At 55.3% G+C, this 27,909-nt stretch overlaps 2 protein-coding genes and 3 non-coding genes across 5 annotated transcripts in view; 1 reads left to right on the top strand and 4 right to left on the bottom strand.

The window, feature by feature from the left end:
- LOC139234036 (sorting nexin-24-like) overlaps positions 1–13,647 on the top strand; it is a 14,566-nt gene extending 919 nt beyond the window's left edge. Inside the window, exons 2-7 of the mRNA XM_070864893.1 lie at positions 3,990–4,073; positions 5,479–5,583; positions 8,555–8,649; positions 10,281–10,313; positions 12,175–12,236; positions 13,091–13,647. Of these exons, the coding sequence (XP_070720994.1) occupies positions 3,990–4,073; positions 5,479–5,583; positions 8,555–8,649; positions 10,281–10,313; positions 12,175–12,236; positions 13,091–13,227 (516 nt within the window). The 3' untranslated portion in view covers positions 13,228–13,647. The remainder of the gene's footprint in view (positions 1–3,989; positions 4,074–5,478; positions 5,584–8,554; positions 8,650–10,280; positions 10,314–12,174; positions 12,237–13,090) is intronic.
- A 669-nt stretch (positions 13,648–14,316) lies between these two features.
- The window catches only part of LOC139234035 (peptidyl-prolyl cis-trans isomerase B-like), a 16,749-nt gene continuing 3,156 nt past the window's right edge, over positions 14,317–27,909 (bottom strand). The window contains exons 2-5 of the mRNA XM_070864892.1: positions 24,325–24,438; positions 23,991–24,084; positions 15,596–15,780; positions 14,317–14,619 (exon numbers count right to left, since the gene is read on the bottom strand). Of these exons, the coding sequence (XP_070720993.1) occupies positions 14,497–14,619; positions 15,596–15,780; positions 23,991–24,084; positions 24,325–24,438 (516 nt within the window). The 3' untranslated portion in view covers positions 14,317–14,496. The remainder of the gene's footprint in view (positions 14,620–15,595; positions 15,781–23,990; positions 24,085–24,324; positions 24,439–27,909) is intronic.
- LOC139234274 (small nucleolar RNA SNORA79) lies at positions 14,946–15,081 on the bottom strand. The gene has a single exon (XR_011588314.1). It is a non-coding gene; the product is annotated as a small nucleolar RNA SNORA79 (small nucleolar RNA).
- On the bottom strand, positions 16,892–17,034 carry LOC139234272 (small nucleolar RNA SNORA79). The gene has a single exon (XR_011588312.1). It is a non-coding gene; the product is annotated as a small nucleolar RNA SNORA79 (small nucleolar RNA).
- On the bottom strand, positions 24,158–24,300 carry LOC139234273 (small nucleolar RNA SNORA79). Its single transcript, XR_011588313.1, has one exon. It is a non-coding gene; the product is annotated as a small nucleolar RNA SNORA79 (small nucleolar RNA).

Consider the following 27,909-nt stretch of genomic DNA (forward strand, 5'->3'; position numbering starts at 1 on the left):
CCCACTGTCCAGGGCCCCAGACACTCCTTCCCGGTGACACAGCAATTCACTTGTACTTCTTGCAGTTTAGTATACTGTATTCGCTGCTCAAGGTGCGGTCTCCTCTACATCGGGGAGACCGAGCACATGTTGGGTGAGTGCTTTGCGGAACACCTCCGTTCAGTCCGTCAGCGTGACCCCGAGCCCCTCCACTGTTCCCTTTCAGTGCCCCTTAAAATCTGTTCATTTCCAACATTCGCCAGTTCTGACAAAGGGTCACCGACCTGAAACGTTAACTCTGTTTCTCTCCACAGATGCTGTCTGACCTGCTGAGATTTCCAGCATTTTCTGTTTTTATTTCAACATTTTTCTTGTTTTATAGGGTTTGAAATGTTTTAGTGATATTCACACTGGTCTGTAGAAGTGAGTGTGCAATAGCACGGTGAGCGGGCAGGGCGGGTGTGAATGGGCAGGGTGAGTGTGCGTTGGCGAGTGTGAATGGGCAGGGCGAGTGTGTGTTGGCGAGTGAGCGGGCAGGGCGGTTGTGAGCGGGCAGGGCGGTTGTGAGCGGGCAGGGTGAGTGTGCGTTGGCGAGTGTGAGCGGGCAGGGCGAGTGTGTGTTGGCGAGTGAGCGGGCAGTGCAGTTGTGAGCGGGCAGGGCGGGTGTGTGTTGGCGAGTGTGAGCGGGCAGGGCGGGTGTGTGTTGGCGAGTGTGAGCGGGCAGGGCGGGTGTGTGTTGGCGAGTGAGCGGGCAGGGCGGGTGTGTGTTGGCGAGTGTGAACGGGCAGGGCGGGTGTGTGTTGGCGAGTGTGAGAGGGCGGGTGAGTGTGAGCGGGCAGTGTGAGTGGGTAGTGCGGTTGTGAGCGGGCAGGGCGGGTGTGTGTTGGCGAGTGTGAGCGGGCAGGGCGGATGTGTGTTGGCGAGTGTGAGCGGGCAGGGCGGGTGTGTGTTGGCGAGTGAGCAGGCAGGGTGAGTGTGAGCGGGCAGGGCGGGTGTGTGTTGGCGAGTGTGAGCGGGCAGGGCGGGTGTGTGTTGGCGAGTGAGCAGGCAGGGCGAGTGTGAGCGAGCAGGACGGGTGTGTGTTGGCGAGTGAGCGGGCAGTGCGGTTGTGAGCGGGCAGGGCGGGTGTGTGTTGGCGAGTGTGAGCGGGCAGGGCGGGTGTGTGTTGGCGAGTGTGAGCGGGCAGGGCGGGTGTGTGTTGGCGAGTGTGAGCGGGCAGGGCAGGTGTGTGTAGGCGAGTGAGCAGGCAGGACGGGTGTGTGTTGGCGAGTGTGAGCGGGCAGGGCGGGTGTGTGTTGGCGAGTGTGAGAGGGTGGGTGTGAGCGGGCAGTGCGAGTGTGAGTGGGTAGTGCGGTTGTGAGCGGGCAGGGCGGGTGTGTGTTGGCGAGTGTGAGCGGGCAGGGCGGGTGTGTGTTGGCGAGTGTGAGCGGGCAGGGCGGGTGTGTTGGCGAGTGTGAGCGGGCAGGGCGGGTGTGTGTTGGCGAGTGAGCAGGCAGGGCGAGTGTGAGCGAGCAGGACGGGTGTGTGTTGGTGAGTGTGAGCGGGCAGGGCGGGTGTGTGTTGGCGAGTGTGAGCGGGCAGGGCGGGTGTGTTGGCGAGTGTGAGCGGGCAGGGCGGGTGTGTGTTGGCGAGTGAGCAGGCAGGGCGAGTGTGAGCGAGCAGGACGGGTGTGTGTTGGCGAGTGAGCAGGCAAGGCGAGTGTGAGCGGGCAGGGCGGGTGTGTGTTGGCGAGTGTGAGCGGGCAGGGCGGGTGTGTGTAGGCGAGTGAGCAGGCAGGGCGAGTGTGAGCGGGCAGGACGGGTGTGTGTTGGCGAGTGTGAGCGGGCAGGGCGGGTGTGTGTTGGCGAGTGTGAGCGGGCAGGGCGGGTGTGTAGGCGAGTGAGCAGGCAGGGCGAGTGTGAGCGGGCAGGACGGGTGTGTGTTGGCGAGTGTGAGCGGGCAAGGCGGGTGTGTGTTGGCGAGTGTGAGCGGGCAGGGCGGGTGTGTGTAGGCGAGTGAGCAGGCAGGGCGAGTGTGAGCGGGCAGGACGGGTGTGTGTTGGCGAGTGAGCGGGCAGGGCGGGTGTGTGTTGGCGAGTGTGAGAGGGCGGGTGTGAGCGGGCAGGGTGAGTGTGTGTTGGCGAGTGTGAGCGGGCAGTGTGAGTGGGTAGTGCGGTTGTGAGCGGGCAGGGCGGGTGTGTGTTGGCGAGTGTGAGCGGGCAGGGCGGGTGTGTGTTGGCGAGTGAGCGGGCAGTGCGGTTGTGAGCGGGCAGGGCGGGTGTGTGTTGGCGAGTGTGAGCGGGCAGGGCGGGTGTGTGTTGGCGAGTGTGAGCGGGCAGGGCGGGTGTGTGTTGGCGAGTGTGAGCGGGCAGGGCGGGTGTGTGTTGGCGAGTGTGAGCGGGCAGGACGGGTGTGTGTTGGCGAGTGTGAGCGGGCAGGGCGGGTGTGAGCGGGCAGGACGGGTGTGTGTTGGCGAGTGTGAGCGGGCAGGGCGGGTGTGTGTAGGCGAGTGAGCAGGCAGGGCGAGTGTGAGCGGGCAGGACGGGTGTGTGTTGGCGAGTGTGAGCGGGCAGGGCGGGTGTGTGTTGGCGAGTGAGCGGGCAGTGCGGTTGTGAGCGGGCAGGGCGGGTGTGTGTTGGCGAGTGTGAGCGGGCAGGGAGGGTGTGTGTTGGCGAGTGTGAGCGGGCAGGGCGGGTGTGAGCGGGCAGGACGGGTGTGTGTTGGCGAGTGTGAGCGGGCAGGACGGGTGTGTGTTGGCGAGTGTGTGCGGGCAGGGCGGGTGTGAGCGGGCAGGACGGGTGTGTGTTGGCGAGTGTGAGCGGGCAGGGCGGGTGTGTGTAGGCGAGTGAGCAGGCAGGGCGAGTGTGAGCGGGCAGGACGGGTGTGTGTTGGCGAGTGTGAGCGGGCAGGGCGGGTGTGTGTTGGCGAGTGAGCGGGCAGTGCGGTTGTGAGCGGGCAGGGCGGGTGTGTGTTGGCGAGTGTGAGCGGGCAGGGAGGGTGTGTGTTGGCGAGTGTGAGCGGGCAGGGCGGGTGTGAGCGGGCAGGACGGGTGTGTGTTGGCGAGTGTGAGCGGGCAGGACGGGTGTGTGTTGGCGAGTGTGAGCGGGCAGGACGGGTGTGTGTTGGCGAGTGTGAGCGGGCAGGACGGGTGTGTGTTGGCGAGTGTGAGCGGGCAGGACGGGTGTGTATTGGCGAGTGTGAGCGGGCAGGGCGGGTGTGTGTTGGCGAGTGTGAGCGGGCAGGGAGGGTGTGAGCGGGCAGGGAGGGTGTGTTACTGGTGTAAGGGTGAAGGATTTGCTCGGTTGCTGAAGATATTTAATTCCGCCCAATTCCAACACTCAGACAGAGTTTGTTCGGTGAAGAATCTTTATTTGCACAGATGGAACGTAACCATAGCAACATCACGTTGTAAGACATTGCCTATAACCATGGCAACGCCATGTACTGTCTTTGAGTTATAAAGGAAAATCTGTGCTGTGAATGAAGCCAATTTGATGCCAATCTGCTGATTATGGCGGTCTGGCCTGGGCTGCGGGTTGTGAGGGGAGTGAGTTTGGACGCACGAGTTGCTGACGGTTTCAGTAAAGACTGGAGATGGTGCCTGTGACTGGCCCTGCCTGGAGGGTTTATCCTGGGACTGGGAGTACTGACATCTTCAGGCTACCAGCGAGTGAAGCAATGGGGGAGTTGCTACACTGCTGAGAGAGAGTCCAAACCCAGGGAGACTCTCCCAAAAACACACACATTGCATTTTTATAGCGCCTTTCACAACCTTCAGACCTCCCAAAGTGCTTTACAGCAAATGAAGTACTTTTGGAGTGCAGTCACTGTTGTAATGTAGGATACGCGGCAGCCAATTTGCGCACAGCAAGCTCCCACACAGCAATGTGCTAATGACCAGTTCATCTGTTTTTTTGTTATGTTGATTGACGGATAAATATTGGCCAGTGGGTCAGTCCCCTCCCACCTCGGTCGGGGTGGGTCAGTCCCATGGCCGGAGGCCGGAGCCACTGACACTGTTTCGTGTTGCAGGTTTTCCGGGTCGAGGTTCTCACCAATGGGCGCAAACACTCAGTGGATCGTCGGTACCGGGACTTCCAGGCCCTTCACAAAAAGGTGAGTCCGGAGCATGACCCCTCCCCCACCCCCCACCAAATCATCCCCCTTCAGAGCTTTACTCTGTATCTAACCCCCTGTACCTGCCCTGGGAGTGTTTGATGGGACAGTGTAGAGGGAGCTTTACTCTGTATCTAACCCCGTGCTGTACCTGCCCTGGGATTGTTTGATGGGACAGTGCAGAGGGAGCTTTACTCTGTATCTAACCCCCTGTACCTGCCCTGGGAGTGTTTGATGGGACAGTATAGAGGGACCTTTTCTCTGTATCTAACCCCCTGTACCTGCCCTGGGAGTGTTTGATGGGACAGTGTAGAGGGAGCTTTACTCTGTATCTAACCCCCTGTACCTGCCCTGGGAGTGTTTGATGGGACAGTGTAGAGGGAGCTTTACTCTGTATCTAACCCCGTGCTGTACCTGCCCTGGGAGTGTTTGATGGGACAGTGTAGAGTGCGCTTTACTCTGTATCTAACCCCCTGTACCTGCCCTGGGAGTGTTTGATGGGACAGTGTAGAGGGAGCTTTACTCTGTATCTAACCCCGTGCTGTACCTGCCCTGGGAGTGTTTGATGGGACAGTGTAGAGGGAGCTTTACTCTGTATCTAACCCCATGCTGTACCTGCCCTGGGAGTGTTTGATGGGACAGTGTAGAGGGAGCTTTACTCTGTATCTAACCCTGGGGGGGGAGGGGTGTGGCAGGGGGTGCTCTGTAATGTAACTGTTTACAGTGGGAACGTGTTCCATTCCCTAGCACTAACAATTCTCGGACGAATCCTGCAGGCAGGCGGTTTCCCAGTTGTCCATTTCCTGGGATGTCGATTGTGTGCAGCCTGTGTGGGGGGCGTTGTAGTGAGTGCAGAGCCTCTCGGGCCTGGTTAGAGCAGCCCCGATGTTGGCTATGAGCAGGGAGTGCGGGGACCTCTGGTGCCAGTGAAGGAATGTCTCGGAAGCTAATTACAGGCCTGTGATGTCAGTGGGCTCGAGTTACAGGTTTATTTGAGTGCGCGCAAATTTAGCATGGTAACCCAGCGCAGGCCCGGTGATTGAGCTGACCTGTGACCCCACACACATCCAGACCACCCCCTCCTCACAGGGCTGGGGGCGAGCAGGTGACCTGGTACCACATCCAATACCCCCTGGGCGCTGCCACCATCTGTATGGGCACCTCGCCCAGCGATAGCGAGGCATCCGTCCATTGCCACCACCCAGTGCCCTCCCTGCCCCAGGGCGCTGGTCTCTGCCCCCCCTCACGATGCAGCCTGCTCCCCTCCTGGGCCGGGGGGGTCTCGGGGGAGGGGGGTCTCGGGCAGGGGGGGGGGGGAGTAGGGGTTTCGGGCCGGGGGGGGGGGTCTCCGGCTGGGGAAGGGGCTCCCGGGCTGACACTCTTTCCTTGTTTCTGTTTCTAACAGTTGAAAAAGACAACAAAGACCCCCGACTTCCCCCCGAAGCGGGGCTTGAATCGACGACCCAAGGCCCTGGAGCAGAAGCGGACCGGACTGGAGGCATACTTACAGGTGCGCAGAGAGTGGGGGAGTGGGGGGGAGAATGGGACACAGCCACAGACAGATGCTGAGTCCCACAGCCAGTGAGCCTTCAGTTTGTGAAAAAACATTAAAAACACTGGGTCAGTGGGTAGCACCCTTGCCTCGGAGGGGCAGTACTGAGGGAGTGCCGCACTGTCGGAGGGGCAGTACTGAGGGAGCGCCGCACTGTCGGAGGGGCAGTACTGAGGGAGCGCCGCACTGTCGGAGGGGCAGTACTGAGGGAGTGCCGCACTGTCGGAGGGGCAGTACTGAGGGAGTGCCGCACTGTCGGAGGGGCAGTACTGAGGGAGTGCCGCACTGTCGGAGGGGCAGTACTGAGGGAGTGCCGCACTGTCGGAGGGGCAGTACTGAGGGAGCGCCGCACTGTCGGAGGGGCAGTACTGAGGGAGCGCCGCACTGTCGGAGGGGCAGTACTGGGAGTGCCGCACTGTCGGAGGGGCAGTACTGAGGGAGTGCCGCACTGTCGGAGGGGCAGTACTGAGGGAGTGCCGCACTGTCGGAGGGGCAGTACTGAGGGAGTGCTGCACTGTCGGAGGGGCAGTACTGAGGGACTACCGCACTGTCGGAGGGGCAGTACTGAGGGAGTGCCGCACTGTCGGAGGGGCAGTACTGAGGGAGTGCCGCACTGTCGGAGGGGCAGTACTGAGGGAGTGCCGCACTATCGGAGGGGCAGTACTGAGGGAGTGCCGCACTGTCGGAGGGGCCATCTTTTGGATGAGACATTAAACTGAGGCCCCGCTTGCTCTCTCGGGTGTAGGAGCGTTAGGGTGGGGGTTGGTTGGGGTATCAAGGGAAGGGTTTTGAGTGGATTCTGAAAGTGGGACAGAGGTGACCAGGTCGGGGGCTGTGGGCAATGTTCCCGTGCAACCGATGGGCCGGCTTTTAAATACTAAAAACCCAGCCTCCGCGGGACTATGAATGGTCGCACGGCACAACCAGGGGCCAGGGCTTCATGGTTTGCAGGGAGACCACAGGGAGCATTACTGCACTGAGCGCACCCGCTTTCTGACACACACGCTCTCTCTCTCTCTCTCTCCCTCTCTCTCTCACACACGCTCTCTCTCTTTCTCTCCCTCTCTCTCTCACACACGCTCCCTCTCCCTCTCCTCTCCCTCTCTCGCCCTCTCTCTCACACACACACGCGCTCTCTCTCTCCCCATCTCTCACACACGCTCTCTCTCTCTCTCTCTCTCTCACACACGCACTCTCTCTCTCTCTCTCTCTCTCACACACACACACACACACACACACACACACACACACACACACATGCGCTCTCTCTCTCTCTCTCTCTCACACACACACTCACGCTCTCCCTCTCTCTCTCTCACACACACACACACTCTCATACACGCGCTCTCTCTCTCTCTCTCTCTCGCACACACACGCACGCTGTCCCTCTCTCTCTCGCACACACACGCACGCTCTCCCTCTCTCGCACACACACGCACGCTCTCCCTCTCTCTCTCGCATACACACGCGCTCTCCCTCTCTCTCGCATACACACGCGCTCTCTCTCTTGCGCACACACACGCTCGCTCTCTCTCTCACTCACACACGCTCTCTCTCTCTCTCTCACACACACACACACGCTCTCCCTCTCTCTCACACACACACACACACACACACTCTCTCTCACACACACACGCTCTCCCTCTCTCTCTCTCACACACACACACACGCTCTCCCTCTCTCTCTCCCTCTCTCACACACGCTCTCCCTCTCTCACACACACACGCTCTCCCTCTCTCACACACACACGCTCTCCCTCTCTCACACACACACACGCTCTCCCCCTCTCTCACACACACACGCTCTCCCCCTCTCTCACACACACACGCTCTCCCCCTCTCTCACACACACACGCTCTCCCCCTCTCTCACACACACACGCTCTCTCCCTCTCTCACGCACACACGCTCTCCCTCTCCCGCGCACACACGCTCTCCCTCTCCCGCGCACACACGCTCTCCCTCTCCCGCGCACACACGCTCTCCCTCTCCCGCGCACACACGCTCTCCCTCTCCCGCGCACACACGCTCTCCCTCTCCCGCGCACACACGCTCTCCCTCTCCCGCGCACACACGCTCTCCCTCTCCCGCGCACACACGCTCTCCCTCTCCCGCGCACACACGCTCTCCCTCTCCCGCGCACACACGCTCTCCCTCTCCCGCGCACACACGCTCTCCCTCTCCCGCGCACACACGCTCTCCCTCTCCCGCGCACACACGCTCTCCCTCTCCCGCGCACACACGCTCTCCCTCTCCCGCGCACACACGCTCTCCCTCTCCCGCGCACACACGCTCTCCCTCTCCCGCGCACACACGCTCTCCCTCTCCCGCGCACACACGCTCTCCCTCTCCCGCGCACACACGCTCTCCCTCTCCCGCGCACACACGCTCTCCCTCTCCCGCGCACACACGCTCTCCCTCTCCCGCGCACACACGCTCTCCCTCTCCCGCGCACACACGCTCTCCCTCTCCCGCGCACACACGCTCTCCCTCTCCCGCGCACACACGCTCTCCCTCTCCCGCGCACACACGCTCTCCCTCTCCCGCGCACACACGCTCTCCCTCTCCCGCGCACACACGCTCTCCCTCTCCCGCGCACACACGCTCTCCCTCTCCCGCGCACACACGCTCTCCCTCTCCCGCGCACACACGCTCTCCCTCTCCCGCGCACACACGCTCTCCCTCTCCCGCGCACACACGCTCTCCCTCTCCCGCGCACACACGCTCTCTCTCTCTCTCTCTGTCTCTCTCTCTCGCACACACACGCTCTCCCTCCCTCTCTCTCTCTCTCTCTCACACACACACACACACGCTCTCTCTCTCTCTCTCTCTCTCTCTCACACACACACACACACGCTCTCTCTCTCTCTCTCTCTCTCTCTCCGGCTCGCGCCCCCGCCCTCTGACACTCTCTCTCAATCTCTGACATAGGGCCTGGTGTGTGATGGTCAGCAGATTTCCCGGGAGATCCTCGATTTCCTCAACATCAGACACGTCCCGTCCGGAAAGCAGACCAACAGCTTGAGGTCAGTCCCTAGCTCCTGGATTTTGGGCATTGTTTACATTTCATTCCCTGCCTTCCAGGGCTGATTTTTGAGGAGCTTGACAGATGCATGGCATGACCGTGGGAACAGGCTTGTATTTCCTTCAGTATAGAAGATTAATGGGTGATCCAATCGAGATGTTTAAAATGATTAGAACCAGGGGTCACAGTCCCAGGATAAGGGGTCGGCCATTTATGACTGAGATGAGAAATTTCTTGACTGAGGGTGAATCTTTGGAATTCTCTACCCCAGAGGCCTGCGGATGCTGTGTCGTTGAGTATATTCAGGGCTGGGATCGATAGACTTGTGGACACTAGGGATGGGAGGATCGGGCGGGAAAGTGGACTTGAGGTCAAAGGCACGATCTTGTTGAATGGTGTAGCAGCCTCGGGGGGGGCTCCTGCTGGGATGAAGCCAGAGACCTGGAGGGCAGAGTTAGAGAATCACAAGTTATCTGACTCTAAATAATTTTAAATATATTTGAAACCTGGGACCCCGAGGGTGGGAATTGTTGGGGGATTTTCCCCTTCTGCCATGCCGAATACTCCACCTTGTGGCCACAATGAGGAATGGCAGCTCCGAGTTTCCGGGAGTGCCGCTGCCCCGTCAGCAGAGGATTCCTGGAGCTTTTGGCATCGAACCCCCCTCCCCCACTCCCCCCCCCAGTCGATAATAACTCAAACAGTTGGAGGGGCAGTACTGAGGGGAGGCCCATTCAGCCCCTCGAGCCTGTTACACAGGAACAGGAGGAGGCCATTCAGCCCCTCGAGCCTGTTACACAGGAACAGGAGGAGGCCATTCAGCCCCTCGAGCCTGTTACACAGGAACAGGAGGAGGCCATTCAGCCCCTCGAGCCTGTTACACAGGAACAGGAGGAGGCCATTCAGCCCCTCGAGCCTGTTACACAGGAACAGGAGGAGACCATTCAGCCCCTTGAGTATCCTTGGCTGACCTGCAGCTGAACTCCATTGACCGGCTACACATCACTTTCCCAACATCCATCCCAGTCCTGTGGGTGGTGACTCCCCTGACTCTGACTCTGCCTCTGCCATGGTCTCACCTACCTGGTGTGCCCTGTTCTGATGCCCAGTAATAGTTGTGCCCAGCGGGAGGGCTGAGGTACAGGGTGACACCGAGCTGGGAAGGGGAGGAGAGAATTCCGGATAATTGGTGGGGTTGTTCCGTGATCTCCAAACTTGGGTTTCAATCTCCTGTAGATTGTGGAAGGGACTGAGGGAGGTGAGGAGAGCCAATATAAACTAATGGGTACTGAAGGGGTGCAGGAACAGAGAGACCTGGCAGAATACACACACACATATTTGAAGGTGGCAGGCAGGTTGAAAAGGCTGTTTAAAAAGCTTACAGGAGCCTGGGTTTCTAAACAGAGGGGTGCCGAAGGAAGGGATTTACGTTGAACCTTTATATATCGGTTTAGGCCTGAGCTGGAGAACTGTCCAATTCTGGGCTCCACACTTTGGGAAGAAACGATTGTAAAAGATGGGGAATCGGAGTCCAGAAATAATGGAGGAAAGGTTCAGGGCAGCAGACCAGAGAAGTTGTGATCGAGATTGGAGTCACTCTGTTCTGATCTAATATAAATTCTTCTCTTTCAGTGCCCTGGATGAACTTGACTTACAAAACTACAGGTGAGTACCAAGAATCTCCATGCATCTTTCCTGGCTCCCTTCCCCTCCCCCGTAAACCGAAGCTCATCCTGAGCCGGGACTCTCACTGAGTCGCCTTCACCCAGCACTGCCTGATGTTAAAATTCTCAGCTGTGATCACGGCACTCCCTCTGTAATATCCTCCAGCCCCACAACTCTCCGAGATCTCCACACTCCTCCAATTCTGGCCACTTGCACATCCCCTATTTCCATCGCTCCACCATCGGTGGCCGTGCCTTCAGCTGCCTGGGCCCTAGGCTCTGGAACTCCCTCCCTAAACCTCTCCGTCGCTCCATTATTATGGATGTCATAGCAGTGCATTTGGAAAGAGGTGACATGATAGGTCCAAGTCAGCATGGATTTGTGAAAGGGAAATCATGCTTGACAAATCTTCTGGAATTTTTTGAGGATGTTTCCAGTAGAGTGGATAAGGGAGAACCAGTTGATGTGGTATATTTGGACTTTCAGAAGGCGTTCGACAAGGTCCCACACAAGAGATTGATGTGCAAAGTTAGAGCACATGGGATTGGGGGTAGTGTACTGACATGGATTGAGAACTGGTTGTCAGTCAGGAAGCAAAGAGTAGGAGTAAATGGGTACTTTTCAGAATGGCAGGCAGTGACTAGTGGGGTACCGCAAGGTTCTGTGCTGGGGCCCCAGCTGTTTACACTGTACATTAATGATTTAGATGAGGGGATTAAATGTAGTATCTCCAAATTTGCGGATGACACTAAGTTGGGTGGCAGTGTGAGCTGCGAGGAGGATGCTGTGAGGCTGCAGAGCGACTTGGATAGGTTAGGTGAGTGGGCAAATGCATGGCAGATGAAGTATAATGTGGATAAATGTGAGGTTATCCACTTTGGTGGTAAAAACAGAGAGACAGACTATTATCTGAATGGTGACAGATTGGGAAAAGGGGAGGTGCAAAGAGACCTGGGTGTCATGGTACATCAGTCATTGAAGGTTGGCATGCAGGTGCAGCAGGCGGTTAAGAAAGCAAATGGCATGTTGGCCTTCATAGCAAGGGGATTTGAGTACAGGGGCAGGGAGGTGTTGCTACAATTGTACAGGGCATTGGTGAGGCCACACCTGGAGTATTGTGTACAGTTTTGGTCTCCTAACCTGAGGAAGGACATTCTTGCTATTGAGGGAGTGCAGCGAAGGTTCACCAGACTGATTCCCGGGATGGCGGGACTGACCTATCAAGAAAGACTGGATCAACTGGGCTTGTATTCACTGGAGTTCAGAAGAATGAGAGGGGACCTCATAGAAACATTTAAAATTCTGACGGGGTTAGACAGGTTAGATGCAGGAAGAATGTTCCCAATGTTGGGGAAGTCCAGAACCAGAGGTCACAGTCTAAGGATAAGGGGTAAGCCATTTAGGACCGAGATGCGGAGGAACTTCTTCACCCAGAGAGTGGTGAACCTGTGGAATTCTCTACCACAGAAAGTTGTTGAGGCCAATTCACTAAATATATTCAAAAAGGAGTTAGATGAGGTCCTTACTACTAGGGGGATCAAGGGGTATGGCGTGAAAGCAGGAATGGGGTACTGAAGTTGAATGTTCAGCTATGAACTCATTCAATGGCGGTGCAGGCTAGAAGGGCCGAATGGCCTACTCCTGCACCTATTTTCTATGTTTCTATCTCTTTCTCTCTCCTTTAAGACACTCCTTAAACCCTACCTTGGACCACCTGCCCTAATATCTCCTTATGTGCCTCGGTTTCAATTTTTGTTAGAGTAAAGCTCCCTCTACACTTTCCCATCAAACACTCCCAGGGCAGGTACAGCAATGGGAAATGAGGATGTAACATTAACCCGTCTCTCCACTCCTATTGCAGGTGTTTCCGTCGGCAGGTGGTCAGTTTCACAAAGGATGCCTTTGCTCATCCAACCGCTGCAGGTAACGAGGGAGTGCCGCACTGTCGGAGGGGCAGTACTGAGGGAGCGCTGCACTGTCGGAGGGGCAGTACTGAGGGAGTGCCGCACTGTCGGAGGGGCAGTACTGAGGGAGTGGCGCACTGTCGGAGGGGCAGTACTGAGGGAGTGGCGCACTGTCGGAGGGGCAGTGCTGAGGGAGCGCCGCACTGTCGGAGGGGCAGTACTGAGGGAGTGCCGCACTGTCGGAGGGTCAGTGCTGAGGGAGTGCCGCACTGTCGGAGGGGCAGTACTGAGGGAGCGCTGCACTGTCGGAGGGGCAGTACTGAGGGAGTGCCGCACTGTCGGAGGGGCAGTACTGAGGGAGTGGCGCACTGTCGGAGGGGCAGTACTGAGGGAGTGGCGCACTGTCGGAGGGGCAGTGCTGAGGGAGCGCCGCACTGTCGGAGGGGCAGTACTGAGGGAGTGCCGCACTGTCGGAGGGTCAGTGCTGAGGGAGCGCCGCACTGTCGGAGGGGCAGTACTGAGGGAGTGCCGCACTGTCGGAGGGTCAGTGCTGAGGGAGCGCCGCACTGTCGGAGGGTCAGTGCTGAGGGAGCGCCGCACTGTCGGAGGGGCAGTGCTGAAGGAGCGCCGCACTGTCGGAGGGGCAGGGAGCGCCGCACTGTCGGAGGGGCAGTGCTTATGGTTGAGACATTGGTGTGGAATAGCAGTCAGGTCGGATGGTAAAGATCCTACTGCAGGCGCAGGGTCTAAAACCAATTCTCCCAGGGAAACACTGCAACGTTCCCACCTGACCAATGCCGGGATTATTTATTATTCGAGGGGAAGCCCGGTGTTAGTGAGACCGTGACTCACCCGCTCTCCTTGCTTTCACAGATCTTCTCCCGAATGTGATTGTGGCGGGTGTTCTCCAGGGTCTGTACCTGCCCGACCCAGACTCTGACACCCCCCATGAAGCGGACACCGCTGGAACTGCGAGACTCCACGTTCCCGGGCCCGAGAGCAGCGTCTGACTCGCCTTCATTCAGTATTTGTCAACATCGCCGTGCTGGTAGTAAAACACTGAGGCGCGTTATTGAATGTTGCTAAATCCCAGCTCTCCCAATCCCCGTGCAGTGCGAAGGGGATTTCAAACAGCGGGCTGGACAATGATTGGGTGGTGGAGTGACACTCACCTTTCACCCCTGGGTTAATCTCTAGTGCAGTGTCTGTATAGGAAATGAGTTGAGCTGCCCCATCTCACTGCCTTCAATAATCTCACCACCACGGGCAAGTTAGTGAGAAATATGTCATGGTGACAGGATCGTCACTGCTCTGAGTTTGATGATCATCCCGTGTTTGATGGGACAGTGTAGAGGGAACTTTACTGTATCTGACCCCGTGATGGTTTCATTCTCAGCACTTGTAAAATAAAAACTCAACCAATAGAGAAACATCAGCAAATGTCACTTTTGTAAAGTTTGTCGTGTTTAATCCTACACTGTGGATAGCAGGGGACAGAGTGCGGATAAACTTCGCTCCCGGTATTGTTCGATCTCTGTAACCGGCTTAACACTGACAAAATAACATTAAATGTAGCGATGTTTGGTCCAGTTACGTGGCAGAAGATGCTGTGGGGACTGGCAGGCTGAGAATGTCCATCTAGCTTCCCTGGACCAGTCGGTAAATGTGTGTAGTGGTGAAGTAGAGCCTGCAGTTAATGCTCTCTGCTACCGTGGTGAGTGCTAACCTGCGGGGGCAGGGGAGGAATGTTGCCCCGCTCACCGGCAGGATCGGGGAGCCTGACAGTAAACACACACCCAGCGATGTCCACGAGCTGGGGCAGTGATCACATCACTGGTGTAACCCTCTCTCCTTCCCCCAAGTAATGAGGAACGTGAGTGATGAGGGACACAATGTCCAATCAGAGATTCACGAGCCTGTGCCCCAGCTGTGGGTGTGGGTGGCTTTACCTCGAGCCCTAGGGGTTATTGGACACAAGGGCTATTCACAGTACACAGTCCAGAACTTCCAGACCGTGGAACCACTGGTGCACGTGTGTTCTCGGAAAATCCCCCAACAGCACAATCAATGAAGCGAACACAGACTCACAAAACAGGCGATTAGAAAACCCATCAACATTTATTGGTGCTGTGCACGGTTGTTTTCTTTTTACAAAACCGATAACCAGAACTCCCGGAATGTTGGGATATCTACAAAGCCTGGAAGCCCTGGGATCGGGATAAAGTGAGTGGGTGCTGAGCGAGAGCGGGGGCGCTCTCTGCCCAGCACCAACAGGCAGCTCACTCTTTGGCAATGGCGTAGGGTTTGTCGACCTCAATCACGCCGCAGTCTGCAATCACCACGTCCTGCAGTGGCCGGTCTCTGCCGTCCGTCTTCGAGGCCTCAACTTTCTGTATAATTTCCTGCAACAAAAAGCAGGCAGTGTTAGATTCCTAACTCGCACCGAGTCCCGTTCAGTACTCGCCGGCTCGGCAACGCCTCGATTTTAAAATGTTCGCGCCCCTCCCTATCTCTCCAGCCCCACAACTGGCCTCTTGCGCATGCAGTGGTGGCTGTGCCTTCGGCTGCCTGGGCCCTACGTTAGGGACAGGGTGTAAATGCAAGAGCGAGACTAGGCGAGGTCAGACTCACTCAGCCTCTCACCCAATGGGGTCATATCCTATACCTGGAGAGAGACACACAGGTCCCAGCTCAAATCAGCCTCTCGGGAAAAGTGGTGGGGGGGGGAGCGTGTCCGGCTCCGCAAAGTTCAGGCGGACAGTTCCAGCTGTCCCGGTGCACTGTGAGTGAAGTCAGTCAGTTTCATCTCCGATAAAACAAAATCCTGAAGCTGGGGCCAGGGGCAACAGGAGGAACGGTCATCGTGTGGAAAACATGAAATAGGAGGAGTTGGCCATTCGGCCCCTCGAGTCTGCTCTGCCATTCAATGAGAGCACGGCTGATCTTCGCTTTCCCCGTATCCCTTGCTGCTGGGAGGCCCCACCCACAGGACTGCGGCTCTCCCCAGGGTTGACCCAACAGGCCTCTGCTTCTCAGCAGCAATGGCAGTCAGTGATGGTCCCCCACTCCAGCTACTCTCCAAACTTACTGCCGACCCGCCGAACTACTTGGCTGAGGCTCTGCCCACACCTGGTGCAGACACGGTGTCAAACACCAAGCATTCCCACAACAATGGGGGCCCGGTCAGCAGAGTAGGTAAACGAGAACCAGCACAGCCGCAGGGAGAGCAGGAGCGCTGAGAGTGTGGGCACCCGGAGCGACGGTGGATAGACAGCGATGAGACCGATCTAACCGCACGGCGGTGCACAAATGGCCCAGTGTGGGGGGGGGGGGCACAAACACACAATCGAGCGGACAGCAATCACAGAGAATCCTTACATATCCTTCGATGACTTTCCCAAACACGACGTGCTTCCCATCGAGCCAGGTGGTCTTGGCGGTGGTGATGAAGAATTGGGAGCCATTGGTGTCTTTACCGGCGTTGGCCATACTGACCCAGCCACGGCCATAGTGTTTCAGCTTGAAGTTCTCATCGGCAAAACGGTCACCATAGATGCTCTTCCCTGGGCGGGGGAAGAGGAACAAAAAATCCATTCACTCGTGGAAACATCTGCATCAACGCTTGAGAGGCACCCCAACACCAGGGAAGATCATAATAGGAGTAGCAGGCCATTCGGCCCCTCGAGCCTGCTCCACTATTTAATACCATCATGGCTGATCTGATCGTGGACTCAGCTCCACTTCCCCGCCCGCTCCCCATATCGGTTAAGAAACTATCTTAAATTTATTCAATGTCCCAGCTTCCACAGCTCTGAGGCAGCGAACTCCACAGATTTACAATCCTCAGAGAAAATAAATTTCTCATCTCAGTTTTAAATGGGCGACCCCTTATTCTAAGATCGTGCCCTCTAGTTCCAGTCTCCCCCATCACTGGAAACATCCTCTCTGCATCCACCTTGTCAAGCCCCCTCATAATCTTATACGTTTCGCTAAGATCACCTCCCAATTTTCTGAATTCCAATGAGTAGAGGCCCAACCTACACAACCTTTCCTCATAAATCAACCTAGTGAGTCTTCTCTGAACTGCCTCCAAAGCAAGTATATCTTTTCATAAATATGGAAACCAAAACTGCACGCAGTATTCCAGGTGTGGCCTCACCAATACCCTGTATAACTGGAGCAAGACTTCCCTGCTTTTATACTCCATCCCCTTTGCAATAAAGGCCAAGATACCATTGGCCTTCCTGATCACTTGCTGTACCTGCATACTATCCTTTTGTGTTTCATGCACAAGTACCCCCAGGTCCCTCTGTACTGCAGCACTTTGCAATCTTTCTCCATTTAAATAATAACTTGCTCTTCGATTTTTTCTGCCAAAGTGCATGACCTCACACTTTCCAACATTATACTCCATCTGCCAAATGTTTGCCCACTCACTTAGCCTGTCTATGTCCTTTCGCAGATTTGTGTCCTCCTCACACATTGCTTTTCCTCCCATCTTTGTATCGTCAGCAAATTTGGCTACGTTAGGGTGCAAAGGTCAGACCTCTGGTGCAGTCATATTGGGAGACTGAAGAGAGAAGCCAGAGCACTCAGTGAGGTATGGGGCACTCTGCAGGAGATTAACTGGGGGCAGTTACAGCTCGAGCCCAGCACGGGCGAGTGTGTAAGTGTGCGTGTCTGACTCCGCAAAGTTCACAGCGCAGACGGACAGTCCCAGCTGTCCCGGTGCGCTGCGAGTGAAGAAAGTCAGTTTCATCTCCGATAACACAAAATCCTGAAGCCGGGGCTCGGGGCAGCAGGAGGAACTGTCATCGTGTGGAAAAACTTAATTAGGAGCAGGAGTCAGCCATTCGGCCCCTCGAGCCTGCTCCGCCATTCAATAAGATCATGGCTGATCTTCGACCTCAACTCCACTTCCCTGCACTGTCCCCATATCCCTTGATACCCAAAAATCTATATCGATCTCTGCCTTGAATATACTCAACGACTGAGCCCCATCAGCCCTCTGGGGCAGAGAATTCCAAAGATTCACCACCCTCTATGTGAAGAAGTTTCTCCACATCTCAGTCCTAAATGGCCGACCCCTTATCCTGAGACTGTGACCCCTGGTTCTAGACTCCCCAGCCCGGGGGAAACATCCTCCCTGCATCTACCCTGTCAAACCCTGTCAGAATTTTGTATGTTTCAATGAGATCACCTCTCATTCTTCTAAACTCGAGCAAATATAGGACAATCCCCCGCCCCAGGAATCAGTCTGGTGAACCTCTGTACATAATAATACTCCAGGTGTGGTCTCATCAGGGCCCTATATAAGATGTCTTTACTCTTATACTGAAATCATCTTGTAATAAAGGCCAACGTACCATTTGCTTTCTTAATCACTTGCTGTACCTGCATGTGAACTTTCAGTGATTGGTGTACAAGGACACCCAGGTCCTCTCTGAACACCACCATTTAAAAAATACTCTGCTTTTCTATTTTTGCTAACAAAATGGATAACTTCACGTTTCTCCACATTATATTCCATTTGCCATTGTCTTGCCCACTCACTCAGCCTGTCGTATCCCCTTGGAGCCTCTTTGCATCCTCCTCACAACTTACATTCCCACCGAGCTTTGTATCATCAGCAAACTTGGATTATTACATTTGATCCCCTCATCCCAATCATTGATATAGATTGTGAATAGCTGGGCCCCAGCACCGATCCTTGCAATGCCCCACTAGTTACAGTCTGCCGACCCGAAAATGACCCATTTATTCCTACTCTCTGTTTTCTGTCCGTTAACCAATCCTCAATCCATGCTGGTATATTACCCCCAATCCTATGTGCCCTAATTTTGTTTAATAACCTCTTGTGGCACCTTATAGAAACATAGAAAATAGGTGCAGGAGTAGGCCATTCGGCCCTTCGAGCCTGCACCACCATTCAATAAGATCATGGCTGATCATTCCCTCAGTACCCCTTTCCTGCTTTCTCTCCATATCCCTTGATCCCTTTAGCCGTAAGGGCCACATCTAACTCTCTCTTGAATATATCGAACGAACTGGCATCAACAACTCTCTGTAGCAGGGAATTCCACAGGTTAACAACTCTGAGTGAAGAAGTTTCTCCTCATCTCGGTCCTAAATGGCTTACCCCTTATCCTTAGACTGTGACCCCTGGTTCTGGACTTCCCCAACATCGGGAACATTCTTCCTGCATCTAACCTGTCCGGTCCCATCAGAATTTTATGTTGCTATGCGATCCCCTCTCATCCTTCTAAACTTCAGTGAATACAGGCCCAGTCGATCCAGTCTCTCCTCATATGTCAGTCCTGCCATTCCAGGAATCAGTCTGGTGAACCTTCGCTGCACTCCCTCAATAGCAAGAACATCCCTCCTCAGATTAGGAGACCAAAACTGAACCCAATATTCCACAATATCACCAAGGCCCTATACAACTGCAGTAAGACCTCCCTGCTCCTATACTCAAATCCCCTCGCTATGAAGGCCAACATACCATTTGCCTTCTTCACCGCCTGCTGTACCTGCATGCCAACTTTCAATGACTGATGTACCATGACACCCAGGTCTCGTTACACCTCCCCTTTTCCTAATCTGCTGCCATTCAGATAATATTCTGCCAAAGTGGATAACCTCACATTTATCCACATTATATTGCATCTGCCATGCGTTTGCCCACTCACCTAACCTGTCCAAGTCACCCTGCAGCCTCTTAGCGTCCCCCTCACAGCTCACACCACCACCCAGCTTAGTGTCATCTGCAAACTTAACATGCGTAAGACAAAGGTCCTCCACCAGCCTGTCACCACCGCACAGCACTGCCCTCCAATCATCAAGATCCACGGCACTGGACAACGTGGACCATTTCCCATACCTCAAGAGTCTCTTATCAACAAAGGCAGACATTGATGCGGAGATTCAGCATCGCCTCCAGTGCGCCAGCGCAGCCTTCGGCCGTCTGAGGAAAAGTGTGTTCGAAGACCAGGCCCTCAAATCTACCATGGTCTACAGAGCTGTAGTAATACCTGCCCTCCTGTATGGATCTGAGGCATGGATGATGTATAGAAGGTACCTCAGGTCGCTGGAGATATATCACCAACGATGTCTCCGCAAGATCCTGCAAATCCCCTGGGAGGACAGGCGCACCAACATCAGGCCAGACTAACATTCCCAGTATTGAAGCGCTGACCACACTCGATCAGCTTCGCTGGGCAGGCCACACAGTACGCATGCAAGATACGAGACTCCCGAAGCAAATGCTTTATGCGGAGCTCCTTCATGGTAAACGAGCCAAAGGAGGACAGCGGAAACGTTACAAGGACACCCTCAAAGCCTCCCTGGTAAAGTGCGACATCACCACTGACAGCTGGGAGACCCTGGCCACAGACCGCCCGAGGTGGAGAAAGTGCATTTGGGAGGGCGCTGAGCTCTTCGTGTCTCAACGCAAAGAGCATGAAGAGGCCAAGCGCAGGCAGCGGAAGGTGCGCGCGGGAAACCAGCCGCACTGACCCCTTCCCCCGACAAATGTCTGTCCCACCTGTAACAGGGTCTGTGGCTCTCGTATCGGACTGTTCAGCCATCAAAGAACTCACTTTGGGAGTGGAAGCAAGTCTTCCTCGATTCCGAGGGGCTGCCTATGATGATGATCTGCAAACTTGGAGATATTACACTCAATTCCTTATCTAAATCATTAATGTATATTGTAAAGAGCTGGGGTCCCAGCACTGAGCCCTGCGGCACCCCACTAGTCACTGCCTGCCATTCTGAAAAGGCCCTGTTTATCCCGACTCTCTGCTTCCTGTCTGCCGACCAGTTCTCTTTCCACGTCAATACATTACCTCCAATACCATGTGCTTTAATTTTGCACACCAATCTCTTGTGTGGGACCGTGTCAAAAGCCTTTTGAAAGTCCAAATACACCACATCCACTGGTTCTCCCTTGTCCACTCTACCTGTTACATCCTCAAAACATTCTAGAAGATTTGTCAAGCATGATTTCCCTTTCATAAATCCATGCTGACTTGGACCGATCCTGTCACTGCTTTCTAAATGTGCTGCTATTTAATCTTTAATGATTGATTCCAACATTTTCCCCACTATTGATGAGGCTATAATTACCCGTTTTCTCTCTCCCTCCTTTCTTAAAAAGTGGTGTTACATTAGCTACCCTCCAGTCCATAGGAACTGATCCAGAGTCAATAGACTGTTGGAAAATAATCACCAATGCATCCACTATTTCTAGGGACACTTCCTTAAGTACACTGGGATGCAGACCATCAGGCTCCGGGGATTTATCAGCCTTCAATCCCATCAATTTCCCCCGCCTAATAAGGATTTCCTTCAGTTCCTCCTTCTCACCAGACCCTCGGTCCCCTAGTATTTCCGGAAGGTTATTTGTGTCTTACATAAGAACATAAGAATTAGGAACAGGAGTAGGCCATCTAGCCCTCGAGCCTGCTCCGCCATTCAAAAAGATCATGGCTGATCTGGCCGTGGACTCGGCTCCACTTACCCGCCCGCTCCCCGTAATCCTTAATTCCCTTATTGGTTAAAAATCTATCTATCTGTGATTTGAAAACATTCAATGAGCTAGCCTCAACTGCTTCCCTAGGCAGAGAATTCCACAGATTCACAACCCTCTGGGAGAAGAAATTCCTTCTCAACTCGGTTTTAAATTGGCTCCCCCATATTTTGAGGCTGTGCCCCCTAGTTCTAGTCTCCCCGACTAGTGGAAACAACCTCTCTGCCTCTATCTTGTCTATCCCTTTCATTATTTTAAATGTTTCTGTAAGATCACCCCTTATCCTTCTGAACTCCAACGAGTAAAGACCCAGTCTACTCAATCTATCATCATAAGGTAACCCCCTCATCTCCAGAATCAGCCTAGTGAATTGTCTCTGTACCCCCTCCAAGGCTAGTATATCCTTCCTTAAGTAAGGTGAGCAAAACTGCACGCAGTACTCCAGGTGCGGCCTCACCAATACCCTGTACAGTTGCAGCAGGACCTCCCTGCTTTTGTACTCCATCCCTCTTGCAATGAAGGCCAACATTCCATTCGCCTTCCTGATTACCTGCTGTACCTGCAAACTAACCTTTTGGGATTCATGCACAAGGACCCCCAGGTCCCTCTGCACCGCAGCATGTTGTAATTTCTCCCCATTCAAATAATATTCCCTTTTACTGTTTTTTCCCCCCAAGGTGGATGACCTCACACTTTCCGACATTGTATTCCATCTGCCAAACCTTAGCCCATTCGCTTAACCTATCTAAATCTCTTTGCAGCCTCTCTGTGTCCTCTACACAACCCGCTTTCCCACTAATCTTTGTGTCATCTGCAAATTTTGTTACACTACACTCTGTCCCCTCTTCCAGGTCATCTATGTATATTGTAAACAGTTGTGGTCCCAGCACCGATCCCTGTGGCACACCACTAACCACCGATTTCCAACCTGAAAAGGACTCATTTATCCCGACTCTCTGCTTTCTGTTAGCCAGCCAATTCTCGATCCATGCTAATACATTTCCTCTGACTCCGCGTACCTTTATCTTCTGCAGTAACCTTTTGTGTGGCACCTTATCAAATGCCTTTTGGAAATCTAAATACACCACATCCATCGGTACACCTCTATCCACCATGCTCGTTATATCCTCAAAGAATTCCTTCATGAAGACAGAACCAAAGTATTTGTTCAACTGGTCCGCCATTTCTTTGTTCCCCATTATAAATTCACCCGAATCTGACTGCAAGGGACCTACGTTTGTCTTCACTAATCTTTTTCTCTTCACATATCTATAGAAGTTTTTGCAGTCAGTTTTTATGTTCCCAGCAAGCTTCCTCTCATACTCTATTTCCCCCCTCTTAATTAAGCCAATTGTCCTCCTCTGCTGAATTCTAAATTTCTCCCAGTCCTCAGGTTTGCTGCTTTTTCTGGCCAATTTATATGCCATTTCCTTGGCTTTAACACTTTCCTTAATTTCCCTTGTTAGCCACCTTCCACGTTTTATTTTTTACTCCAGACCAGGATGTACAATTGTTGAAGTTCATCCATGTGATCTTTAAATGTTTGCCATTGCCTATCCACCGTCAACCCTTTAAGTATCATTCCCCTGTCAATTCCAGCTAATTCACGCCCCATACTGTCAAAGTTACCTTTCCTTAAGTTCAGGACCCGAGTCTCTGAATTAACTGTGTCACTCTCCATCTTAATAAAGAATTCTACCATATTATGGTCACTCTTCCCCAAGGGGCCTCACACAACAAGATTGCTAATTAGTCCTTTCTCATTACACATCACCCAGTCTAGGATGGCCAGCCCTCTAATTGGTTCCTCGACATATTGGTCTAGAAAACCATCCCTAATACACTCCAGGAAATCCCCCTGCACCGTATTGCTACCAGTTTGGTTAGCCCAATCCATATGTAGATTAAAGTCACCCATGATAACTGCTGTACCTTTATTGCACACATCCCTAATTTCTTGTTTGATGCTGTCCCCAACCTCACTACTACTGTTTGGTGGTCTGTACACAACTCCCACTCGCGTTTTCTGCCCTTTGGTATTCCGTAGTTCCACTCATACCGATTCCACATCATCCAAGCTAATGTCCTTCCTTATTAATGCATTAATTTCCTCTTTAACCAACAACACCACCCCACCTCCTTTTCCTTTCTATCCTTCCTGAATGTTGAATACCCCTGGATGTTGAGTTCCCAGCCTTGGTCACCCTGGAGCCATGTCTCCGTGATGCCAATTACATCATATCCATTAACTGCTATCTGCGCAGTTAATTTGTCCAGCTTATTACAAATACTTGTCGCATTGAGGCACAGAGCCTTCAGGCTTGTCTTTTTAAACACACTTTTCCCCTTTAGAATTTTGCTGTAATGTGGCCCTTTTTGCTTTTTGCCTTGGGTTTCTCTGCTCTCCACTTTTACTTTTCTTCTTTCTATCTTTTGCTTCTGCCCCCATTCTACTTCCCTCTGTCTCCCTGCATAGGTTCCCATCCCCCTGCCATATTAGTTTAACCTCTCCCCAACAGCACTGGCAAACACTCCTCCTAGGACATTGGTTCCAGTCCTGCCCAGGTGCAGACCGTCCGGTTTGTACTGGTCCCACCTCCCCCAGAACTGGTTCCAATGTCCCAGGAATTTGAATCCCTCCCTTCTGCACCACTCCTCAAGCCACGTATTTATCTGAGCTATCCTGTGATTCCTACTCTGATTAACACGTGGCACTGGATTGCTACCTTTGAGGTCCTACTTTTAAAATTTAGCTCCTAGCTCCCTAAATTCGTCTTGTAGGACCGCATCCCGTTTTTTTACCTATATCATTGGTACCTAGATGCACGACAACTGGCTGTTCACCCTCCCCCTTAAAATGTCCTGCAGACGCTCCGAGACATCCTTGACCCTTGCACCAGGGAGGCAACATACCATCCTGGAGTCTCGATTGCGGCCGCAGAAACGTCTATCTATTCCCCTTACAATAGAATTCCCCACCACTATAGCTCTCCCACTCTTTTTCCTGCCCTCCTGTGCAGCAGAGCCACCCACGGTGCCATGAACTTAGCTGCTGCTGCCCTCCCCTGATGAGTCATCCCCCTCAACAGTACCCAAAGCGGTGTATCTGTTTTGCAGGGGGATTATCGAATGCCTTCTGAAAATCCAAATCCAAATACACCACATCTACTGGTTCCCCCTGATCTATTGTGCTAGGACACAGCGCGTGATATCAGCACACAGGCCGTGCGAGATTGCTACACTCACCACCAGTGCCATCTCCGCGGGTGAAATCTCCTCCCTGGACCATGAACTCTTTGATCACACGGTGGAATTTGCTGGCCTTGTAGCCAAAGCCTTTCTGTAGAGAAAGCAGGAGAGATTAACCGGGGGGAGTAACAGCTCGAGCCCAGCACAAGTGAGTGTGTAAGTGTGCGTGTCTGACTCCGCAAAGTTCACAGCGCAGACGGATAGTCCCAGCTGTCCCGGTGCGCTGCGAGTGAAGAAAGTCAGTTTCATCTCCGATAAGACAAAATCCTGAAGCCGGGGCTCGGGGCAACAGGAGGAACTGTCATCGTGCGGAAAACCGTGACGTACTCACCTCTCCCGTCGCTAACGCAACAAAGTTTTCAACCGTCTTCGGCACAGTCTTCCCGAAGAGTCCAATCACCACACGGCCTGCTTCCACATCCCCGATCGTGATGTCAAAATACACCTGCAGGAGGCAAATCAGACGGAGTGAGCGGACATAAGAAATAGGAGCAGGAGTTGGCCATTCGGCCCCTCGAGCCTGCTCCGCCATTCAATACGATCATGGCTGATCCGATCATGGACTCAGCTTTACTTCCCTGCCCGCTCCCCATAACCCTTCAATCCCTTATCGCTCAATAACCTTAAACATATGTAATGACCCAGCCTCCACAGCTCTCTGGGGCAGAGAATTCCACAGATTTACAAGCCTCAGAAGAAATTCCTCCTCATCTCAGTTTTAAATGGGCGGCCCCTTATTCTGAGACTATATCCCCTAGTTTTAGTTTCCCCTATGAGTGGAAATATGCTCCCTGCATCCACTTTGTCCAGCCCCCTCATTCACAACCCAGCACACTCCCAGAATCAGCGCTACACGTGCACTGGGTCAGTCAGCGTCTGAGCAAGATGGAGTTGTTAGTAGACAGGGAGATCCAGTAACTGTGACTCACTGCAAACACCCAGGACCGATGTCCCGTGAAGCCACGCGGGGCACAGCGGTCTGGAGGTCCCCTGCTTTTTATGGTATATAATCAATGGTTTAGACTTGAATGTAGGGGGTATGATTAAGCAGATGATAGAAAAATTGGACGCATGCTGGATAATGAAGAAAGCTGCAGACTGCACGAAGATATCAATAGACTGGTCATGTGCGCAGAACAGTGGCAAATGGAGTTCAATCCAAAGAATTGTGAGGAGGGCTAACAAGGCAAGGGAATACACATTAAATGGCAGGCATTGAAGTATAGAGGGACAAAGGGACCTTGGAGTGAGTGGCTACAGATCCCTGAAGGTCGACAGGTAGATAATGATTAGCCGAGGCGTAGAATACAAGAGCAGGGAGGTTATGCTTGAACTGTATAAAACACTAGTTAGGACACAGCGTGCAGTTCTGGTCACCACATTACAGGAAGGATGTGATTGCACTAGAGAGGGGATTTACGAAGATGTTGCCAGGACTGGAGAATTTTAGCTATGAGGAAAGATTGGATAGGCTGGGGTTGTTTTCTTTAGAACAGAGGAGGCTGAGGGGAGACCTGATTGAGGTGTATAAAAATATGAGAGGCCTGGATATAGTGGATAGGAAGGACCTATCTCCCTCAGCAGAGGTGTCAGTAACCAGGGGGCATAGATTTAAAGTAATTGGGGGGAGGTTAAGAGGGGATTTGAGGGGAAATGTCTTCACCCAGAGGGTGGTGGGGGTCTGGAACTCACGGCCCGAAAGGGCGGTAGAGGCAGAAACCCTCACCACATTTAAAAAGCACTTGGATGTGCACCTGAAGTGCCGTAACCTACAGGGCTACGGACCCAGAGCTGGAAAGTGGGATTAGGCTGGGTAGCTCTTGGTCGGCCGGCGCGGACACGATGGGCCGAATGGCCTCCTTCCATGCTGTAAATTTCTGATTCCATGACGCAGGAGCGAGCATCCGTACAGGGGACACCCTGCCCTCCCCGGGGCGAGAGGGGAGCCCGGCAAAGCTGCAGGACAAAGAAAACCACATCACCCTGACAATGCTCATCCTCGCTCAGAGCCAGGGAGCCAGCTTCCAGAGAAAGCTGATGGCAGGGGGGCAGGCTACAGTTACCCCCCCCCCCCACTCACTCCCCTCCCCTCCCCCCGGGCTCTCCCCCCTCCCCCCGGACCATCCCCCTCCCCCGGGACCCTCCTCTTCACTCACTCCCCTTACTCAACCCCCTGGCTCTCCCCCTTCCCCCGGGACCCTCCCCCTTCACTCACCCCCCCCTCCCCCCGGGGACCCTCCCCTTCCCCCTCACTCTCTCCCTGTCCCCTCTCTCCCTTCACCACCACGTCCCCTCCCCCCCGGGGCCCTCTCTCTCTCTCTCTCTCTCTCTCTCTCTCTCCCCCCCGGGCCCTCTCTCTCTCTCCCCCCCCCGGGCCCTCTCTCTCTCTCCCCCCCGGGCCCTCTCTCTCTCCCCCCCCCGGGCCCTCTCTCTCTCCCCCCCCGGGCCCTCTCTCTCTCTCTCCCCCCCCCCCCCCCGGGCCCTCTCTCTCTCTCTCCCCCCCCCGGGCCCTCTCTCTCTCTTCCCCCCCCGGGCCCTCTCTCTCTCTCTCCCCCCCGGGCCCTCTCTCTCTCTCTCTCCCCCCCCGGGCCCTCTCTCTCTCCCCCCCGGGCCCTCTCTCTCTCCCCCCCGGGCCCTCTCTCTCTCTCCCCCCCGGGCCCTCTCTCTCTCCCCCCCCGGGCCCTCTCTCTCTCCCCCCCCGGGCCCTCTCTCTCTCCCCCCCCCGGGCCCTCTCTCTCCCCCCCCGGGCCCTCTCTCTCCCCCCCCGGGCCCTCTCTCTCTCCCCCCCGGGTCCCTCTCTCTCTCTCTCTCTCCCCCCCCGGGCCCTCTCTCTCTCTCTCCCCCCCCGGGCCCTCTCTCCCCCCCCGGGCCCTCTCTCTCTCCCCCCCGGGCCCTCTCTCTCTCTCCCCCGGGCCCTCTCTCTCTCTCCCCCCGGGCCCTCTCTCTCTCTCCCTCCCCCCCGGGCCCTCTCTCTCTCCCCCCCGGGCCCTCTCTCTCTCCCCCCCGGGCCCTCTCTCTCTCTCTCTCTCTTCCCCCCCCCGGGCCCTCTCTCTCTCTCTCCTCTCTCTCTCCCCCCCCGGGCCCTCTCTCTCTCTCTCTCTCTCTCCCCCCCCGGGCCCTCTCTCTCTCTCTCCCCCCGGGCCCTCTCTCTCTCTCTCTCTCTCTCCCCCCCGGGCCCTCTCTCTCTCTCTCCCCCCCCCCGGGCCCTCTCTCTCTCTCTCCCCCCCCCCGGGCCCTCTCTCTCTCCCCCCTCTCCCCCGGGCCCTCTCTCTCTCCCCCCCCCGGGCCCTCTCTCTCTCTCCCCCCCCCGGGCCCTCTCTCTCTCTCTCTCTCTCTCCCCCCCCGGGCCCTCTCTCTCTCTCCCCCCCCGGCCCTCTCTCTCTCTCCCCCCCCGGGCCCTCTCTCTCTCTCCCCCCCCCGGGCCCTCTCTCTCTCCCCCCCCCGGGCCCTCTCTCTCTCTCCCCCCCCCGGGCCCTCTCTCTCTCCTCTCTCTCTCTTCCCCCCCGGGCCTCTCTCTCTCTCCCCCCCCCCCCCCCGGGCCCTCTCTCTCTCTCCCCCCCGGGCCCTCTCTCTCTCTCCCCCCCGGCCCTCTCTCTCTCTCCCCCCGGGCCCTCTCTCTCTCTCCCCCCCGTTCCTGCGGGCCCCTCTCTCTCTCTCCCCTCTCTCCCCCCCGGGCCCTCTCTCTCTCTCCCCCCTCCGGCCCTCTCTCTCTCCCCCCGCCGGCCCTCTCTCTCTCTCCCCCCCCCCGGGCCCTCTCTCTCTCTCCCCCCCGGGCCCTCTCTCTCTCTCCCCCCCCGTTACCTTGACGGTGACCTTGGGCCCCTTGGCGCGCTCCCCGGCCCGGCCCGGCGGGCAGCAGCAGCAGCAGGGAGGGCCGAGGCCGGCGGTGAACAGCGCGGCGCCGAACAGCAGCTTC

Source organism: Pristiophorus japonicus, chromosome 21, assembly GCF_044704955.1.
Source record: "Pristiophorus japonicus isolate sPriJap1 chromosome 21, sPriJap1.hap1, whole genome shotgun sequence".
NCBI lineage: Eukaryota > Metazoa > Chordata > Chondrichthyes > Pristiophoridae > Pristiophorus > Pristiophorus japonicus.